This window comes from Bos indicus, chromosome 16, assembly GCF_029378745.1.
Source record: "Bos indicus isolate NIAB-ARS_2022 breed Sahiwal x Tharparkar chromosome 16, NIAB-ARS_B.indTharparkar_mat_pri_1.0, whole genome shotgun sequence".
NCBI lineage: Eukaryota > Metazoa > Chordata > Mammalia > Artiodactyla > Bovidae > Bos > Bos indicus.
The window spans coordinates 73,304,054-73,325,571 of NC_091775.1; the positions used below are offsets into that span (position 1 = coordinate 73,304,054).

General features: G+C 46.7%; 1 protein-coding gene across 1 annotated transcript in view; it reads left to right on the forward strand.

Annotated features, from left to right (window-relative positions):
* The window catches only part of KCNH1 (potassium voltage-gated channel subfamily H member 1), a 441,878-nt gene that overhangs the window by 289,959 nt on the left and 130,401 nt on the right, over positions 1-21,518 (forward strand). The window contains exons 8-9 of the mRNA XM_070768644.1: positions 7,369-7,568; positions 14,247-14,499. Of these exons, the coding sequence (XP_070624745.1) occupies positions 7,369-7,568; positions 14,247-14,499 (453 nt within the window). The remainder of the gene's footprint in view (positions 1-7,368; positions 7,569-14,246; positions 14,500-21,518) is intronic.

Below are 21,518 nucleotides of genomic sequence, written 5' to 3' on the forward strand. Positions count from 1 at the left end.
CATGCTGCGATTCATGGGGTCGCAAAGAGTCAGACACGACTGAACGACTGAACTGAACTGAACTGAAAGATCCTCCTGTGGAGCCTTAACCTTCCAGAATGCCTCAGAAGCAGGCAGGGGTGGGAAGAGTGGGCATCACTGCCTTAACTGACCAGCACACCAGTTTCTCAGACCTGCCCCTGGTTCTCAGATCATGGACAAGAGAGCTATTCTGATTGTATTAATTTGTTGTAACTTTGTTTTTAAGCTTCAAGATTCAATTAACTTTTGGCAGCCATTCTGAGAAAGGCACTTCTACTTGGCATGGATGACCTCTGGTTCATGGTGGAGCAGAAAACCGAGCTGAGGCAGGACTGCCATGCAGGCTCGTTGAGTGAGAGTCAGACTCCCTGGGAACAAAGCTGTCCTTGATCACACTTGGTGCCATCACTGGACAGGAGGAGCTATGGCCCCTCTTGTGTTTGAGGCTATTTACGAGCTTAGAAGATCTGGCGTCTGCGTTCTTCAGGTTGGATGACTTCTGCTTTTCATCTGGCTCCTTTTGTTCAGATGGGCACCACTCCTGGCACCTGTCCAGAGCTGGCAGCATGCTTTCCCATCCTCATTTACAGTTCTTGTTGGATAGATTTGTGTCTTCAGTTTTCCAGGCAGCTGTGTCCAATGCTGCCAGATTTAACTGAAGATTTCCTTCCCTTCCCCTATATCTCTGCCTTTCTTTTATTTTCCCTCCCTTAGTCTGTCAACCCGAGGAAGATTATTCAGAAGAAATGATTGGGGTGTGTCTGTACAATGGGTTATATTCATCGGTAGAGAGCAATGAACTGTTGATACACACAAGAGTGTGGCTGGACCCGAGGGGCGTTTTACTCAGTGAAAAAAGCCAGTCTCAAAAGCTCATGTACTGTATGATGCTATTTCTATGATGTTCTTGAGATGATGTAATTATCAAAAGGGAGAAGGGATTAGTGGTTGCTGGGGGAGTGAGTATAAAGGGGTAAAAAAGGGAGGTGGCTGTGGTGATGGAAGAGTTCTGTATTTTGATTGTGGTGCTTGGTACACATGAATGTACACATGTGATCAAATGATGCATAACTATAGCTTACTCTGTAACAATGTAAATCACTCAGTTTTTCTGTTATCCTCCACTTATATAAGCTGTAACCAGTGAGGCAATTAGGCGAAGGGTACGCACGTGGATCTCTCTGTACTGTCTACAGCTTTCTGTGAATTTATAATTATTTTTAAGGTAACACTTTTTTTCTTAATAAATTATTGATACATGCAACAACATGGATCAATCTCAGACTAATTAGACTGAATGAAATAAGCCAGGCAAAAAAGGAAACAGAAGAAAATACAGATAATTAGACTACATCAAAACTAAAACCTTTAATGCTGCAAACCATACCATCAAGAAAGTGAAAAGACAACCCACATGATATGAGACAGTATTTGCAAATCGTATCTGATAAAGGATTTATATCTAGAATATATTAATAACTTATAATAAGACAAGTCCAGTTGAAAATGGGCATAGGATTTGAGTGGACATTCTCTGAAGAAAACATGCCAATGGTCATTAAGCACATTAAAAGATGTTTAACATCATCACTCATGTGAGAAATGCAAACCAAAGCTTCAGAGAGAGAGCAGTTTACACTCACTAGGTTGGCAATAATCAAAAAGACAGGTGATAACAAGTGTTGATAAGGATATGGAGCCCTGTGGAACCCACAAACGCCACGAGTGGGAATGTAGAGTGGTGCAGCTACTGTGGAGGGTAGTTTGGCAGTGGTTCAAGGTGTTAAACATAATTACTGTACGACACAGTAATTTTACTCCAAAATAATTGAGAACATGTTCAGACAAAAGGTTGGACACAAGTGTTCATAGCAGCACTATTTATCAGTAGAAAGGCCCCAATGCCTGTGAACGGATGAATGGATAAATGAAATAGGGAATATCCTTCCCATAGAACACTCAGATATGATCAGATCAGTCGCTCAGTCGTGTCTGACTCTTTGCGACCCCATGAATCGCAGCACGCCAGGCCTCCCTGTCCATCACCAACTCCCGGAGTTCACTCAGACTCACGTCCATCGAGTCAGTAATGCCATCCAGCCATCTCATCCTCTGTCACCCCCTTCTCCTCCTGCCCCCAATCCCTCCCAGCATCAGAGTCTTTTCCAATGAGTCAACTCTTCACATGAGGTGGCCAAAGTACTGGAGTTTCAGCTTTAGCATCATTCCTTCCAAAGAAATCCCAGAGCTGATCTCCTTCAGAATGGACTGGTTGGATCTCCTTGCAGTCCAAGGGACTCTCAAGAGTCTTCTCCAACACCACAGTTCAAAAGCATCAATTCTTCGGCGCTCAGCCTTCTTCACAGTCCAACTCTCACACCCATACATGACCACAGGAAAAACCATAGCCTTGACTAGACGAACCTTTGTTGGCAAAGTAATGTCTCTGCTTTTGAATATGCTATCTAGGTGGGTCATAACCTTCCTTACAAGGAGTAAGGGTCTTTTAATTTCATGGCTGCAGTCACCATCTGCAGTGATTTTGGAGCCCCCCAAAATAAAGTCTGACACTGCTTCCACTGTTTCCCCATCTATTTCCCATGAAGTGATGGGACCAGATGCCATGATCTTAGTTTTCTGAATGTTGAGCTTTAAGCCAAATTTTTCACTCTGCACTTTCACTTTCATCAAGAGGCTTTTTAGTTCCTCTTCACTTTCTGCCATGAGGGTGGTGTCATCTGCATATCTGAGGTTATTGATATTTCTCCCGGCAATCTTGATTCCAGTTTGTGTTTCTTCCAGTCCAGCATTTCTCATGATGTACTCTGCATATAAGTTAAATAAACAGGGTGACAATATACAGCTTTGATGAACTCCTTTTCCTATTTGGAACCAGTCTGTTGTTCCATGTCCAGTTCTAACTGTTGCTTCCTGACCTGCATACAGATTTCTCAAGAAGCAGGTCAGGTGGTCTGGTATTCCCATCTCTTTCAGAATTTTCCACAGTTTATTGTGATCCACACAGTCAAAGGCTTTGGCATAGTCAATAAAGCAGAAATAGATGTTTTTCTGGAACTCTCTTGCTTTTTCTATGATCCAGCGGATGTTAGCAATTTGATGTCTGGTTCCTCTGCCTTTTCTAAAACCAGCTTGAACATCAGGAAGTTCACGGTTCACGTATTGCTGAAGCCTGGCTTGGAGAATTTTGAGCATTACTTTACTAGCGTGTGAGATGAGTGCAATTGTGTGGTAGTTTGAGCATTCTTTGGCATTGCCTTTCTTTGGGATTGGAATGAAAACTAACCTTTTCCAGTCCTGTGGCCACTGCTGAGTTTTCCAAATTTGCTGGCATATTGAGTGCAGCACTTTCACAGCATCATGTTTCAGGATTTGGAATAGTTCAACTGAAATTCCCTCACCTCCACCTGCTTTGTTCATAGTGATGCTTCCTAAGGCCCACTTGACTTCACGTTCCAGGATGTCTGGCTCTAGGTGAGTGATCACACCATCGTGATTATCTGGGTCGTGAAGATCTTTTTTGTACAGTTCTTCTGTGTATTCTTGCCATCTCTTCTTAATATCTTCTGCTTCTGTTAGGTCCATACCATTTCTGTCCTTTATCGAGTCCATCTTTGCATGAAATGTTCCTTTGGTATCTCTAATTTTCTTGAAGAGATTCCTAGTCTTTCCCATTCTGTTGTTTTCCTCTATTTCTTTGCATTGATCGCTGAAGAAGGCTTTCTTATCTCTTCTTGCTATTCTTTGGAACTCTGCATTCAGATGTTTATATCTTTCCTTTTCTTCTTTGCTTTTCACTTCTCCTCTTTTCACAGCTATTTGTAAGGCCTCCCCAGACAGCCATTTTGCTTTTTTGCATTTCTTTTCCATGGGGATGGTCTTGATCCCTGTCTCCTGTACAGTGTCACGAACCTCAGTCCATAGTTCATCAGGCACTCTATCTATCAGATCTAGGCCCTTAAATCTATTTCTCACTTCCACTGTATAATCATAAGGGATTTGATTTAGGTCATACCTGAATGGTCTAGTGGTTTTCCCTACTTTCTTCAATTTAAGTCTGAATTTGGCAATAAGGAGTTCATGGTCTGAGCCACAGTCGGCTCCTGGTCTTGTTTTTGCTGACTGTATAGAGCTTCTCCATCTTTGGCTGCAAAGAATATAATCAATCTGATTTCGGTGTTGACCATCTGGTGATGTCCATGTGTAGAGTCTTCTCTTGTGTTGTTGGAAGAGAGTGTTTGTTACGACCAGTGCATTTTCTTGGCAAAACTCTATTAGTCTTTGCCCTGCTTCATTCCGTATTCCAAGGCCAAATTTACCTGTTACTCCAGGTGTTTCTTGACTTCCTACTTTTGCATTCCAGTCCCCTATAATGAAAAGGACATCTTTTTTGGGTCTTAGTTCTAAAAGGTCTTATAGGTCTTCATAGAACTGTTCAACTTCAGCTTCTTCAGCGTTACTGGTTGGGGCATAGACTTGGATTACTGTGATATTTAATCAGTCAACAATAAAAAGAAATGAAGTACTGATACATGCTACAGCATGGATGAACCTTGAAAACATTATTCTAAATGAAAGAAGCTAGTTACAGGAGGCCACATATATTATTTAATTTGTATGAAATGTCCAGAATAGGCAAATGTATAGGGACAGAAAGTAGATTTTCAGTTGCCTAGGGCTAGGGCATCAGGGAGGAAATGAGGAATGACTAATAATGGGAACAGGGTTTCCTTTGGTGAAGCATGAAAATATTCTAAACTTAGATTGTGGTAATGATTGCACAGCTCTAGCAATGTACTAAAAGCCATTGAACTGTACACTTTAAATGGAGGTATTGTATGGTGTTTAAAGAGAGTATATACCATATGATTCCATTTATATAAAATATTTTAAAATGCAAGCTAGTCTACAGAAAGCATCAGCAGTTTCCTGGGGATAGAAGGGTCAGGGGGGTTATAAATGGACATGACCAAATTTTTAGGGGTGATGGATATGCTACTGTCTTGATTGTGCTAATTGTTTCATGGGCGTATATGTGTCAGAACCCACGAAGTTGTGTACTTTAACATGTACAGTTTATTGTATTTCAGTTCAGTCCCTCAGTCGTGTCCGACTCTTTGCAACCCCATGAATCGCAGCACGCCAGGCCTCCCTGTCCATCACCAACTCCTGGAGTCCACCCAAACCCATGTACATCGAGTCGGTGATGCCATCCAACCATCTCATCCTCTGTTGTCCCCTTCTTCTCCTGCCCTCAATCTTTCCCAGCATCAGGGTCTTTTCCAATGAGTTGGCTCTCCGCATCAGGTAGCCAAAGTATTGGAGTTTCAGCTTCAAAATCAGTCCTTCCAGTGAACACCCAGGACTGATCTCCTTTAGGATGGATTGGTTGTATCTCCTTGCAGTCCAAGGGACTCTCAAGAGTCTTCTCCAACACCACAGTTCAAAAGCATCAATTCTTCGGCACTCAGCTTTCTTCACAGTCCAACTCTCACATCTGTACGTGACCACTGGAAAAACCATAGCCTTGACTAGACGGACCTTTGTTGGCAAAGTAACGTCTCTGCTTTTGAATGTGCTGCCATTGTATTTCAGTCACTTCTTTTTTAAAATAAGCCATAGCAAACACATATGTAACTCACTAATGTGACAAACACTTTGTTGGGCACTAGTGTAGCACCAGCTCCCAGGGTTTCATGGCAAGGAAAAGCTGAGTCCAGCCTGCAGGACTACCCTGTGAGGGCACAGGCGAGCACGAATATGATTGCAAAATGGTGTGTACAACCTGAGCTCGACAGAAACACAGTCTCTGACTTGGGATTTTTTGGCTTTACAGTGGTGCAAAATTGATATGCCTTCAGAAACAGTACTTCCAGTTTGAATTTTGATCTTTTCCTGGGCTAGTGATGCACAGAGTGATTCTCTCGGGATGCTGGGCAGGTGGCAGTGAGCTGCAGCTCCTAGTCAGCCATGCGATCATAAAGGGAAACAACCATCTTACTTTTCACTTTCAGTACAGTATTTAATAAATTACATAAGATATTTTACACTTTATTATAAAATAGGCTTTGTGTTACATTGCCCAACTGTAAGCTAATGTATGTGTTCTGAGCATGTCTAAGGTAATTAGGCTGAGCTGCGATTCATGGGGTCGCAAAGAGTTGGACACGACTGAGCGACTCATCTGATCTGATGATGCTCGGTAGGTTACATGTATAAGTGCATTTTTAACTTAAGATATTTCCAACTTATGATGGGTTTATCTGGATGCAACGTATGATAAAGTTGAGTTAGATTTGTATGCTTGGGGAGTCTCATAGTCACCCTTGTGGGGACAGATGGAGGGGAGGAGTGTTGGGGAGGCTTCCTGGAAGAGGTAGCACTTGAGCTTAGTATCCAAAGGCAGATACAGGTTACACATAGAATGTGGGGTTTTCTGATGACATAATGGTCCTCCTCCGTGACACTTACGTAGGGGGAGCAGCAGTAGCATGTAGTATGTGCTTGTTACGTCTCAGAGGGGACCTGACTATTCTGTTCACATCAAGGCCAAGCTTTTCCCCCAGGAGCCGCATCACAATGCAGAGGAGTGCTGGGTTAACATGCAAGATCTAACATCCTTCAGTGCCCTCGGCAGGCTTGCTATTATTCAATTATTTGTGATTCCACCTTTAAAGTCTCTTTTTGCCGTGTTCTTGCCGTGTGAGAGCCGGGACTGAGTGACACATCCCCATCCTGTCTCTGGCAGGCAGTGTAGTTGACAGCACAGTTGTTAAAAGATGATTGCTGATGGATTTGGATTTGGGTTCCCCTGGAGAAGGAAATGGCACCCCACTCCAGTATTCTTGCCTGGAAAACCCCATGGATGGAGGAGCCTGGGAGGCTACAGTCCATGTGGTTGCAAAGAGTCGGACACGACTGAGCGACTTCAATCCTTGGATTTGGGCCGGTACAGAGCATATAAGAGTACATTCAACTAGCGGCTTCAGGCATGGCTCAGACTTTTTGTGATGAGTATATGTGAAGCAGTTCAACCGTCCTGTCCCCAGCCTGCACTGCCATCTGTATCCTGGTTCTGACCCTAGTCATGCCAGTTCCCTTCACCCTCTCTCTGCCTCCCACAAGTCTCAACTAGTGGCCTGATATTTGGAGACTCTTTCTCTGGGTCCAATCCCAGAGTCTCCTGGGCTGAGCTTCTCCTGAGAAGGTCAGGACCGTCTGCTCTGGAGCAGGCCATTCTGGCCATTGGCCTGCTTTGGGCAAGTTTGGCTTTCTTGGGTCCTATTCAGGGACCACTCACGTGTGTTTTTCTCTTCCTCTTGCCGCTAGCGCTCCTCTATGCCACCATCTTTGGGAACGTGACGACCATTTTCCAACAGATGTACGCCAACACCAACAGGTACCATGAGATGCTCAACAGTGTCCGGGACTTCTTGAAGCTCTACCAGGTGCCCAAGGGGCTGAGCGAGCGAGTCATGGATTACATCGTGTCCACCTGGTCCATGTCCCGAGGCATTGACACAGAGAAGGTAAGGAGGTGATGGGCTCAGGTAAACCACTCACCCCTCAGCCTTCCCAGGGATTCCTGAGCCTTACCTCAGACGGTTCTCACTCCTGGCTGTGCATCTGAACTCACCTGGATGTAGTTTTGGAATCCCAGGTCCCACCTCCAGAAACTTTGATTGCTTGCCCATCAACCTTTCTGAAGGACCGGCGATTAAGAGAGATTACCAACTGGTAAGGCAGATTGTATCAGTATCTCCTGAAGAGGAGATGGCCTAGAAGTCTGTCTATGGCAGGATTTCCTTATCAGCTGATATGCTGGTAAGAATCAGGGCCACCCAGGGTGAGATGACCAATATTACTGATTTTCCTTTCACCTCTTGCCCCAAGATGACATATCTCTGCTGCGAATCCACTTTTGATTCAAAGTTTCCGATTCAGATTTTTGATATATTGTTCATGCATGAATTTTGATTTTCAGAATATTGTGCTACACTATAATTTGTTTTGGGGTTTCCCTGGTGGCTCAGACGGTTAAGAATCTGCCTATAATGCAGGTGACCCAAGTTCAGTCCCTGAGTTGGGAAGATGCCCTAGAGAATGGCACAGCAACCCACTCCAGTATTCTTTTCTCAGAAATCCCATGGACAGAGGAGCCTGGCGGACTACAGTCCGTGGGGAGGCAAAGAGTTGAACACAACTGAGAGACTAACCCATGATTTGTCTTGATGGCTGAGTTTTTAAATCTCCTTAAATTTTGTGTCCAAGGCTATTGCTTTACTCTAGTCTTGGCCCTGATGGGACTCCCAGGATGTGGTCATTAAAAACGGGTTTCCAGTCATCATCCTGGACCTTTGGAATCAGAAAATTTGTGAGGAGGAATGAGGTGGGATGGAGATGGAAAATCTGCATTTTGAACAAGGGTCCTATTCATAAGACAAGTCTGGGAGATACCGACCAAGGGCTTTTACTTAATAAGTAGTTGATTTGACCAGAGCATCCCTTAGGCTCTTTTCTAGACGTTCCTGTGAAATAGAAATGGCAATAGATCCCTACCAGTCTCCAAAAGTTGCATTATTCTACATGCATTCCAATAAACTGAAGAAAATTTGGTGGTACTGGAAAGAACAAAGATATTTGAGAATGATCATTTGTGAATGATCTCCTTTGTAATATTTTCTTTCAGCAAAGATGTAATCCTAGGTTAGTTTTTCTCTGCTTCAGTCTTTGGAATGGCTTTTCTCTCTTTAATCATCATTCCCTAAGTATTCAGGGAATTCTGATTCCTTCCCTTGTTAGAGTGAGGCAAACAGAATGATTTTACTGTTGAAAAATACCTTATGACACCTTCAAAGCCAAACTCAGTGTCTTGGGAGTCCGCTCTTCACACTCTGGTCTTTCTCCATTAGAAGGGTCCCTTGAGAGTTGACAGTTTAAATGGAAAAATTTAACTAAATTTAACTGACCCCAACTTCAAAGGGAGGATACTTTGATTTTGTTGAATATCTGCTGTAATAATAGCAATAATGAAACCATACCACATACCAGCTGCTGCTGCTGCTAAGTTGCTTCAGTTGTGTCTGATTCTGTGGGACCCCATAGACGGCAGCCCACCAGGCTCCCCCGTCCCTGGGATTCTCCAGGCAAGAATACTGGAGTGGGTTGCCATTTCCTTCTCCAATGCATGAAAGTGAAAAGTGAAAGGGAAGTCGTTTAGTCATGTCCGACTCTTTGCGATCCCATGGGCTGCAGCCTACCAGGCTCCTCTGTCCATGGGATTTTCCAGGCAAGAGTACTGGAGTGGGGTGCCATTGCCTTCTCCGAATATACCAGCTAGCATGTCTTAAAGTTGTATTAAGAGCAGATACTTAACTGCACTTCTGGCCCTGTGTTCCTGCTTCACATGCTTCACAACTACCCTGGAGAGGGAACTGTCCCCGGGTATGAGGACCCAGCAGCCCAGTTAACTTTATTAATTGCCCCCACAGAGTTGAGAATGGCAAAGTCTGGATTTGAACCCAGTTTTGTCTGACTTCAAAGCTTGTGCTTTTTCCTACTACTGCTTTTAAAAAAACAACAACTGTAAAACACAGACTGGAGGGAAGGATGAGTCCAAATGGGGGTGCCCTCCTCTCTCAGACGGGCAGGCATTGGTTGGGAGGGACATCATCTCTGGCTTTGCTCACCACTGGCCCCACTGCTCCTGTGTTTCTATTCTGCTGTCTCGACCCGGCCCCTGGAGGTTCTGTGGGTGCCTGGCAGCTGATGGAGCAGAAAGGAACTCGGATCGCTCAGGCCTGAGGCTCCTTTTCCCAGGGGCCAGGATGCCTTTGTAAATCTGATTGTCCAGAAAGAAGCCCTCTTCTGCCCTCACTGCAAGGCTGGGCTGGGCGGCTGCCCCTGGGAGACAGCACTCATCAGCTCTGGTCCTCCCTTCCCCTGCCTGCTGTCTCCCTGGAGGGCTCTGGGATTTTTCCTAGGTCCTGATCTAAATTGAAGAGGAAGTATTGTGGCAGCTCAGGGCAGAACCCAGCCCGGCCTGGGGTGGCTGCTATTCCTTGGCAGGCAATTGCTGGGGATAGAGCCAGTCCCAAGGCCCTGTCTCCATCCCACCACCTCCATTCCAGACTGGAATGGTCAGTGATGACCGGGGCATCTAGGGGATGTGTGTGCAGTGGAAGGGTGGGAGTGCTGGGCAAGTCTGACGTTAGCAGTAATTAGCTGACGACTTTGGACCTTAGACCATCATGGGTCCCTCTGAGCTTCAGTTTCCTTGTCTGTGACACATGAAAACTAGATGACTTGTAAGGCTAAGGCTGACCTCTATGATCCTTTGGACTCTGACGTCCAGAACTTCAAAAGCCTCCCTCAGGCTGACCTGCTGCTCTGCTGTGATGATACCATCAGAAATGAGAGCCCTTGTGCATTGAGCCCAGTCACATGTGGGCATCAAACCAAGTCTTTAACACCACAGCGCATGGAATCTTCCAAAGAATTCTATACACAAGTTAGAACAAGAAGACTTGGGGAACATAGAGCTTTAAGTTCACATGACTCGAACAAGTGGAAGCCAGGAGTCCAGATCTGCTTCATCCCAAAGCCTGTTCCCACACCTGTGCTTTATCCATCCTGCCCCCACCACCGCTTTCCCCCAGGGAGGCTCCATGAACCTCCATGGTGGCATCTCCTCGGGGCTTCTGAGGCCTCAGAGACCAGCAAGAATTTTCTCTCCTCAAACCAAGCAGAAGGGCAGGTAACCCAGGAAGACGACAGGGTCTCAAGCTGGTACCCTCCCTCAGAGAGAGGCGTTCAGGAGCCCCTGCTGGTGTAGGACCAAGGCAAGGACGATGGGGGTGCTGGTGGCTGAGAGGGTCTGTCATTTCTCCCCTCCAGTCCCCTCTCCTCCTCACACGTGCTTTCCCTGGGCTCTGGGAACAGGGCCCATGAATAAAACATTGTCTCCATGCCTCTGCTGGCAAAGCTCAACCTGAGGGAAGGGAAATATCGAAAGGTGAATTCACCTGGAGAGCAAATCTTAGTTTCAGACCGCTGGGCACAGTTTCGACATGACAAGCAAGTGTTCCCCGCTCCCTGGTGTTCTGCTTAGAGAGAGAGGATCCAAATTAAATCTGCCTTTTCCAGGAGTCTTGCTTTAATGAGTCTGAAGGAGGGGAAGTACTTAACGAGCACTCTGCCTAAGCATTGGCCATCCGATTTTCCCCTGCCTCGGTCAGTCCTCCAGCCCCACTCCCAGGGAACATGCTCGCTTCCTTGGCATCCTGCCACGGCAGAGCAGCAGAGGGGACCTGCGTTTATTGAGTGCCTTGCTGGGGCTGTGAGGTGTCACGAGGCGTAGATACCAGGTGCACTGGTAGATATACTTTCATTTAATCCTCACGGTGAAAGTGAAAGTCGCTAAGTCGTGTCCGACTCTTTGCAACCCCATGGACTATACAGTCTATGGGATTCTCCAGGCCTGAATACTGGAGTGGGTAGCCAGTCCCTTCTCCAGGGGATCTTCCCAGCCCAGGGATTGAACCCAGGTCTCCCGCATTGCAGGTGGATTCTTTACCAACTGAGCTATGAGGGAAGCCCTTAATCCTCATAAGGCAGTGATGAAAATCAAAGTGTTAGTTACTCAGTCATGTCCGACTCTTTAAGACCCCATGGACTGTAGCCCACCAGACTCCTCTGTCCATGGAATTCTCCAGGCAAGAATACTGGAAGGGGTTGCCATTCTGTTTTCCAGGGGATCCTCCTGACCCAGGGATCGAACCCAGGTCTCCTGCGTTGCAGACAGTCTTTACCAATTGAGCCACCAGGGAAGCCCAATGTTAGCAGTGTGCTTTTTTTTTTTTTTTTTTTTAACAGCAGAAACAACACAGGGAGCCCAGCCTAGCTCTCTGTGATGATCTAGAGGTGTGGGATCCAGGGAGGGGAGGGGGACTCAGTAGGGAAGGGAATGTACTTACAATTAGGCTGATTTGCATTGTTGTACAGAAGAAACTGGCTTTCCAGGTGGCGCTAGTGATAAAGAACAGGGCTGCCAATGCAGGAGACATAAAAGATGTGGGTTTGATCCCTGGGTTTGGAAAATCCCCTGGAGGAGGGTATGGCAACCCGCTCCAGTATTCTGGCCTGGAGAATCCCATGGACAGAGGAGCCTGGTGGGCTACAGTCCACGGGGTCACAAAGAATTGGACATGATTGAAGTGACTTCACACATACACACACATGCAGCAGAAACTAACTCAACATTGTAAAGCAATTTTCCTCCAGTTAAAAAATAAATTAAAAAAATAAAGAGGAAAAAAGAGAAACTGAAATGTAGAGCAGTGAAGAGAGGGAGGAACTGAGATTCCAAGTGTTGGGCCCCCTCTTTCCAACGCAGAGCTCAGGGCGTGCAGAGCCGGTGGGTGGAGCAGCGGACAAGGGGAGGTTGAAGTTGGGTTTGAAAGAGGCTGCGGGACTTCGCGATGTGGAGGTGAGCACCAGGAGCACGGGCAGACGGTTTGTGCTGAGGTGGAGGAGCAGGGGTGGGGAAGTGACCCGCACCGCCAGGAGATGTCGTCACTGAGCACATTTGATGTTACGCCCCCAGTTTTGTTCACAGGCTAGGATGCGAGAAAGGGTTGTTTTAGGAACACTCCTGCTTTCTCAGGAAGAGTCCACCTGGAGGTGTCCCTTGCGTTACTTCACGCTTGCTACGTAAGGGGCCACGAATGGTTTCTCGCAAAAATTTAGTCCAGAGAAGTGTTTCTCCCCGTAGGAAAGACTGAGACATTTTTATTTATTTGGGAGGTGAGACCCACATGGCCTCTTACAGTTCCCAGTTTGCCTTGAGTTCCTTGAGAGCCAAAGTGCAAGCCCTTTGGTTTTGGGCAGGTGTATCATGTAGGAAGTGCTTGGTATCTACACTGGGCTCTGGAGTGAGCCTGCCTAGTCAGAGAGTCCAGCTCTGCCATTTCCTGGTTGTGCGATTTTGGGCAAGTTATTGATCATCCCTGGGCCTCAGTTTTCTCATCTGTAAAATGGTACCACAATAGCACTTACACCAGAGAGTTTATGTGAGGATTCGATTAGCTGGTGCACGGAAGACTTGAAAATGTAAGATCACACCTCTCCTGACTTTCCTTCTGCTTTCCTTCTCCATCGTTCTCCTCAGCACTTACTGCTGAATTTTACTCCTTTTGCTTTTAATTTGTCCCCTCCCACTAGTAAGTCACACAAAGGCCGGGCGTTCTGTTTGCTGCCTACATCCTCAGAGCCTGGAATGATCCCTGGTATACACTAAAGTGTTCAGTAGCTAAGTATGGAATGAATGAATGACTCCAAAGTGCTTAGTAACGCCTAAGGAAGTGCCTAAGATACCTAAGGCACTAAGATACCTAAGGAAGTTACCTAAGTAACACCTAAGATATATCACTTCATATCTCTCTTCGAATCAATCCACCTTCAGTCCATCAGCAGACCATGGCAGCTGTATCTTCAAAATATGTTCAGGATTTGATTACTTCTCCCTGGCTCCCCTGGCAACATCCCAGTCCGAGGCCCCTCCCCACTCCCCAGAGCCCTGCAGGAGTGGGCTAACCCAACACCTGGGCTCCACTCCTGCCATCCGACAGTCAGGGCCTGCTAATTCCACTCTGAAGCTGCCACAATCCTCTTAAAATATAGAGGCTCCCCATCCCTCCCCTGCTCAGAGTCTCCCAATGTGTCCCTGTCCCACTCAGAATCAAAATCAAAGTCTTTTCATAATGTAAGTCTCCACATCCTTTCAAGCTTGTCATCCTCCTGTAGCCCCCTCTCGCACCCCCAGCTTTCCCCTCATTCACACGGGCTGTTGCTCAGGTCCTCTCACAGCCTTTGCGACTCCGCTGGAATGTTCTTTCATAGGGCTCCCTCTGACACGTTATGCAGATGTCACCGTATTTGTCACCTACTCAGGGAGCCCTTCCTGGGTTTCCAAAGGGTCTCACGTACTCCCGGCCCCTTGACTCTCAAGTCCCTGACCTGAGCATTTGGCACAGATTTGGGGGCCCCTGTCTCTCTCCCACAGGGACTGTGGCTGTCTTGTCCACTGGTGCCTTGAAGAGTGTGGTCTAGTCTAGTGGGTGTCGCTTTGGCCCCTGGGGAGCTGAGAGAGCAGCGAGCTGGAGGCCACAGCAAGGATCCTGACGCGTTTTCTTCCCGTGCTCGGCCAGGTCCTGCAGATCTGCCCCAAGGACATGAGAGCGGACATCTGCGTGCACCTAAACCGCAAGGTCTTCAAGGAGCACCCGGCCTTCCGGCTGGCCAGCGACGGCTGCCTGCGGGCACTGGCCATGGAGTTCCAGACGGTGCACTGCGCCCCTGGGGACCTCATCTACCACGCAGGGGAGAGCGTCGACAGCCTGTGCTTCGTGGTCTCCGGCTCCCTGGAGGTGATCCAGGATGACGAGGTGGTGGCCATTCTAGGTAGGTACTGCCTTTGCTGGGTGGAGGCTTCCTGGCGGCTTGGCTTTGCTGCCTCCTTCAACCAGAGATGGCTTCACATGGCTGGCCCAGTGGTTAGCATCCAGGCATCTATCCAACAAACACATGTCTGAGTGCCTGTCTTGTGTCAGGTGATGTTTGAAGCACTCAGGATCCTTCATTGACCAAAAGGATTTTTTTGTCCTCCAGAAGCTCTGCTGGGGGAGGAACAATAAGCAGACATTTGAATATAGTGGCAGGGATACCTGCCTAGGATTCAAGTATTGGGGGTGGCTTCCTGGAAGAAATGACACCTAAGTTGAAAGCTAAAAATTGAGCATGAGTTAGCACAGAAAAGAGAAGGGACACAGGAGTACTCTAAGCAGAGGGGAAGGCATGTGTGAAATCACTACAGAGAGAGAGCAAGCATGATTCATTTGTACAACTGTCAGTACTCAGTATGGCTTGGAACACACACAGCAAGGAGGGGCATGGTGAGAGGTGAGGTCAGGAAGGGAGCTGAGCTCTAAGCAGATTGTGTCAGGCTCTGAAAGCCAGATTAAGGACTGGGATGTTACATTGAGGAGCCATGAAGGGCTTCAAGCGAGAGAAAGGCATGATCAGATCTGCACTTTAGAAAGATGATTGTAGTTGCCGAGTTAATTGAAGAGGGAAGGCGGTGGGTAGAGAGATGAAGCTGGAGACTTGTTATCTAGGGGCAAACTGGTGGTGCCCTAAACTGTTACTCGTGCTGGGCAGATACAGAGGAGCAAGTGGAGCTGACATATTTAAGAAACAGAATTCACAGCTCCTGATGGGGGATTGGCTGTGGGGGAGAAGGAAGTTGATGGATGAGGACTACTGCTGTGCCGTGCACTGTGGTAGGGAGTGTGGCGGGGGAGCAGGGGCATGGGCGAACACGTGCGCATTTGGTGCTTGAGCATCCGTGGCCTTGGAGAGATTCATCCAGTTGCTGGTGGCAGCTGCAGAACACCTCTTTAGGGGGGCATATTTGCCTCTCTGAGGGGGCAAGCCACCACAATAATACCCACCATTTATGGTCATCTATTCTGTACCAGGCGTTTCACATACAGATCCTCAGTTCATCTTTACAGTAACCCTACAAAATGGTTTTATTATCACCATTGTGTAGGTGAGACAATGAAAGCTCAGACAGGTTAGAGAAGTTTCCTAGGACCTCAGGGTTGATGAGGTCCATGGAATCAGCATCTTGGAGTGCCTCAAACTCTAGAACCTCGGCTCTGATCCACTGAACAATACTGCAGTCCTAATGAGAACATATGTAGTTTGCCGGCTCATTCAGCTTGCCAGACACTGGTACACATTGTGGACTTTTTTTTTTTTTTTAATCTTTGGGTGTGCTTTCTTAGGAAACTGAGACAGGGAGAGATTGTTACACTGAATTAGAGTTGAGATTCAAACTAAGTATCCAGACATAGATAGTATTTTTTGTTAAAGCCTGAACTTTGTTTCTGTTTGATTTGGGAGTATATGCTATCCAGCCTCTTTTCTCCCCTGGCTCTGAGTCAACTTGCCCTCTTGATTACATTCCACTCAGGGTAACCCAAAGATGCTTGGTATTCCTTTAGCATATGCTGGCAGATGGTGGGAGGGAGACTGAGATAGAGATTCAGCAGGGGATGGAGGCTGAAACTTCGTTCAAGTAAATTTTGGATTCTTAATACGGCAACCCATTCCAGTACTCTTTCCTGGAAAATCCCATGGACGGAGGAGCCTGGTAGGCTGCAGTCCATAAGGTCACTAAGAGTCGGGCACGACTGAGCGACTTCACTTTCACTTTTCACTTTCATGCATTGGAGAAGGAAATGGCAACCCACTCCAGTATTCTTGCCTGGAGAATCCCAGGGACAGAGGAGCCTGGTGGGCTGCTGTCTCTGGGGTCGCACAGAGTCGGACACGACTGAAGCGACTTAGCAGCAGAAGTACCCACTGAACTCTGCAGAGTTGTTCTGTCCCTTACCTTCCTCATCAACAGAGATGTCAGATTTGATTGTGCATAAGGAACAGCACACACCAAGGGTTCAGTTCAGTTCAGTCCAGTCACTCAGTCATGTCCGACTCTTTGCGACCCCATGAATCGCAGCATGCCAGGCCTCCCTGTCCATCACCAACTCCCAGAGTTCACTCAGACTCATGTCCATTGAGTCAGTGATGCCATCCAGCCATCTCATCCTCTGTCATCCCCTTCTCTTCCTGCCCCCAATCCCTCCCAGCATCAGAGTCCTTTCCAATGAGTCAACTCTTCACATGAGGTGGCCAAAGTACTGGAGTTTCAGCCTTAGCATCATTCCTTCCAAAGAAGTCCCAGGGCTGATCTCCTTCAGAATGGACTGGCCAACAAAGATACATCTAGTCAAGGCTATGGTTTTTCCAGTGGTCATGTATGGATGTGAGAGTTGGACTGTGAAGAAAGCTGAGTGCCGAAGAATTGATGCTTTTGAACTGTGGTGTTGGAGAAGACTCTTGAGAGTCCCTTGGAGATCCAACCAGTCCACAAAGGGTTAAACCATTGCTTTAGTATTGCTGCAGGGAAGACATTTATCTCTACCTTTAATACTAATCAGTGTCCCCAGTAAAGAGGACTTTCCTTCAGTGATAACTCTCTGGACATTTGCCTAGCTGAGAAGAAGGGTAACTAGCAACTAGTGGGCTCTCTCTTGAATTTGAATTTGAATTGATCATTTGGTGTAGGGTGTCTTTCACCCATTTCCCTCCCTGATAACTTCCCATATGCATTTCCGAGGAGTGTAGCCTCAGACCAGTACCACCACCCCCCCCTTATACACTCATACTCAGGGCTTCCTAATCAGCCCCCACCCCCACCCCAAGCTAAACCGCTGCACTATTAGGGGTTGGATTTGGCCACCTAGGCATGGAGGAAGGAAGAGCTGCAGAGGGTGAGGAAGGCAAAAGGTTACTTCCCAGCTCCATCTCATTTCCCCTCAGCCTGGGCCTCTTGTGGGGAAGCAACCAGGGCTTGGGCTTCCCAGATGGCACAGGGGTAAAGAATCTACCTGCCAATGCAGGAGACATAAGACACATGGATTCAGTCCCTGGGTTGGGAAGATCCCCTGGAGTGGGGAATGGCAGCCCGCTCCAGTATTCTCACTGAAGAATTCCATGGACAAAGGAGCCTGGTGGACTACAGTCCATGGGGCTACAAAGAGTCAGACACAGCTGAGCATACACAAACAACCAGATTTGGTTCATTGTTGACTTCCTTGGTCAACTGACTGCTTCTCTGGGTCCAGCCCTCTGCCTTGGGCCCTCTTGGGCATCCTGCCAGCTCCAGCTGGCAATGTGGATAAGACCTCTGAAATAGCTCAGCAGCTTCAGATTCAACGTGGTGGTTTCCCTCGGGCTGTCCAGACTGGAAAAAGCAGGTATCTTCAGGAGCCAGACTGAGTCCAAAGAGTAGGTCCTAGCTTGACCTCCTAAAGAGTCTTTGACATTTCAAGACACTCTTACTCTATAAAAAGATGGCACAAGTCCTTTGCATGAACTCAGCCTCTGGGCCGAGAGATACGAGAGTCCAAGCAGTTTTCTCCCTGGAAACTTCAGAATCTTGTTGTTACTGTTGTTTTTCTCAAATTAGAATATCCTAAGCCCAATGGACTGAAACCAGTTTGTTCTTGCAAAGAGGGTTCGGCATCCAGCAGATATTAGAACTAGAGCTTTATGGTCCTTCGATGCCTTTCACTTCAGTCCACTTGAAATTTACTGAGTCAACTGTCATAGAGGTGGGGATGAAGCAGTGGACCAAATGCCAGTCCAGCCTTCAAGGAGCTGCTGCACATGGTGGAGACGGACATCATTAAAAAGACACCAATCATACTGCTTGGTAACTGTTGCCATAGACAGAATACAGGTGCTTCTTGAGGGTTATGGGATATGTAACTATTGAGAAACTACCGTGTAACCGGTGCTTCAATGAGAATAGCCAAGGAATCCTTAGTTGCCGTAAAGCAGGAGGCTTTCAGAAAAAACCCAGAACTCATCCATCTCGTTCCTTTGGTCTCTGGCCTCTTGTTATCAGTTCTTTCATTTACGCTCTGCTAATTTGCTTCCTCCTTCCAGTTCTGATATTCCACCTCCATTCTCTGTTTAATTTTAGCACAGACTCCAAGAACAAGGAAAAGGGTCAGGATTCATAATAGAATGTGTTTCCTATGTATTAAAAATAAAACCCTCTCTGATAGAAGTTTTCTAGAAGACTGTTTGTCAAGCTTTCTTGGCTGCAACTCAGTGTGTATTGTACTGTGAACTGACCTACCCATGTTCACATACACAGTTATACATGATCCCAGTACTTAATGCTGCTGTGTGAGATGCAACCTCGTATTTTCTACTAGATTCTATTCTCTTTCATTTAGAAAGAAATTGACAGTCATGACCCACTCAATTGCTGTCTTGACCTGCTGTCAGCCTGCAGTTTAAAAACATGGTCCTGCAGACATAGAGAGTATCTCTCTCGGATTGAAAACCATGCTGTCCCCCAAGGACAGAGAATATACTAGATGATCTCTTGTGTCCTCCTTTCCCTGTGAGGTTCTCTGCCTGATTTTTGAAATGATATCCTCCTAATCTCCTTTTGGAATTATCTTAGAAATCACTTCATGGCTTCTCCAATTTAGTTTCTTGGCTCTTTGAAATAAATTCAAGTCTTTAGCCTGTGTATTTTATTCATTAGATTTTTAAAGTAATCTTCTTTTAAGTTTTTCTTCAGTTCAGTTCAGTTCAGTTGCTCAGTCGTGTCTGACTCTTTGTGACCCCATGAATCTCAGCACACCAGGCCTCCCTGTCCATCACCAACTCCCGGAATTCCCTCAAACTCACGTCCATCGAGTCAGTGATGCCATCCAGCCATCTCATCTTCTGTCGTCCCCTTCTCCTCCTGCCCCCAATCCCTCCCAGCATCAGGGTCTTTTCCAATGAGTCAACTCTTCGCATGAGGTGGCCAAAGTACTGGAGTTTCAGCTTCAAAATCATTCCCTCCAAAGAAATCCCAGGGCTGATCTCCTTCAGAATGGACTGGTTGGATCTCCTTGCAGTCCGAGGGACTGTAAATAGTCTTCTCCAACACCATGGTTCAAATAGATACCAGAATAAAAACTACTCATGTCATTCCTGCCCAAGTGGCTCTCTTAGCATCTGCAAGTAAGTTGTTATCTCAGTTCTGTGTTACTTGACCAACATAAGTGAGTGATGAGCTTTCATCAGGTCTAAGCTTGAGTGTGATCCATCTCTCTGTTTCCATCTTATATGTGCAATATTTAAGTGTTCTGTTTCACTGTGATTTAGCATCTCTGTAGTAACTGTTATGGGGTTTGCATTTTAGTCCTTAATTCATATTTTAGTCATGGATCATCTCCTGTCTTCTGTTTTTGTTGTGTTTTGGTTCATCATATTGGGCAGGACAGACATCTTGGTTGCCAGCCTACATTGAGTAGTGGCAGGAGCCCTGGACGTGGAACTGGAGATGTAACTGTAGCCCTGGTCCTTCACTAACTCCCTGCAGGAGCTGCCACCGCATGGTTGAGTCTCCAAGGCCTCCTGTGGCCTGCTAAGTCCGTCACACTGCGTCAACTGCACGTTGACTCCTCTGTCACCTGTGAGCGGAGTCCTTTGGTTTTAGATGTCTGGCCTGGCCCAGCACATGGAGGGCACTGGGGGCTATTTGCTGAACTGAGCTGAACTGAACTGAAAGGCAGGACTATGAAGGGCCCTATGGTCCAGAATAAGGATCTGGACTTCATCTTGAAGGGATAATGGACCCATAGAGGGTTTTAAACATGGGAAAGATGTGAAGATTTGGTTTCCACAAATACAGAGACATGGAGGCTAGTCAGGAGGCTCAGGTGAGAAATCACAAGGACCTGAGTAAAGTGATGGAAAGGAGATGGGGAAGACGTGCCAGAAAGAACAGGAGGGGAAGGACCTCCAGGAGAGGGGAGGTGAGGAGAGAGAGTAGTTTCCAGCAGCAACTGACAAGCAATAGAGTCAGAGTGGGAGAAGGAGGAAAGATGATGCGTTTATTCTGTTGAGTCCAGTGTCTTTTTGGAATAGGTCTAGCTGTGGCTCTCAACTAGAGGAGGCACTTCTGACTTGTGGATGGGCCAGAGTCTGCCTAAGGAAGGGAGCAGCCCGGGGGAGGTGGATGGGCAGGCCCTGGCACAGGTAAGTCTGGGTGAACCTTCTCCTTGCAGTTCTATCATTGTTGAACTAGGACTGACATGGACATTCTCCTTAAACGTATGCATAAAGTTGTAAATGCTTGTTCACAGGTGAAATCTTTCTTTTTCTTTTTTCCTTTTTCTTAATAAAATACTCCCTTCTCACAGTTCCCAATTCGGAAGGTGCTTTCATCTTTGCTTAGAGAGTTGGTTTCTTTGGGTCTGTTGACCTTGGATGGACATTAGTGTAGCATGTATTTATTTAGCAGCTGTCACAGCCTAACTTGGTGTTGGTCTCTTTGGGATGGGTGGGGGTATAGAGAAAAGTCCTTATTGTGGATGAATGTTCTATTCCCTTTGGGAAGAAAAACGCATGATTAGTGACAAATGACACAGTACTTCTTTCTCTAGACTTCCTTGTGTGAACAGGGAAATGTTTATGGAAGAGATAGAAACTGACCTGGGCTTGGAAGGATCCTCAAGAGTCTCTAGGGTCGTTAGAGGTAGGAACCCTATGGCATATTCAGGGACCAGTGTGAGTAGATGGAGAAGGCATTCTGTGCAGGGCAGTGGTTCTCTGCTTTAGTAAGCGGATGTCTCAGTTAGAAAGCTTGATCACAATGCAGATCCCCAGGCCCTCCTACAGATTCTGATTCTGCAGCTCCAGGGTGGAGCCTTGGCATCTGCATTGTTAACAGCCGCCCCCTCCCTGCCCCACTTCCATGGACTGGTTCCGTGTCACGTGTTGTGGTGGACAGAGGACTGTACTTGAGAAACATTGCTGTAGGCAGTCACTACTTGATATTC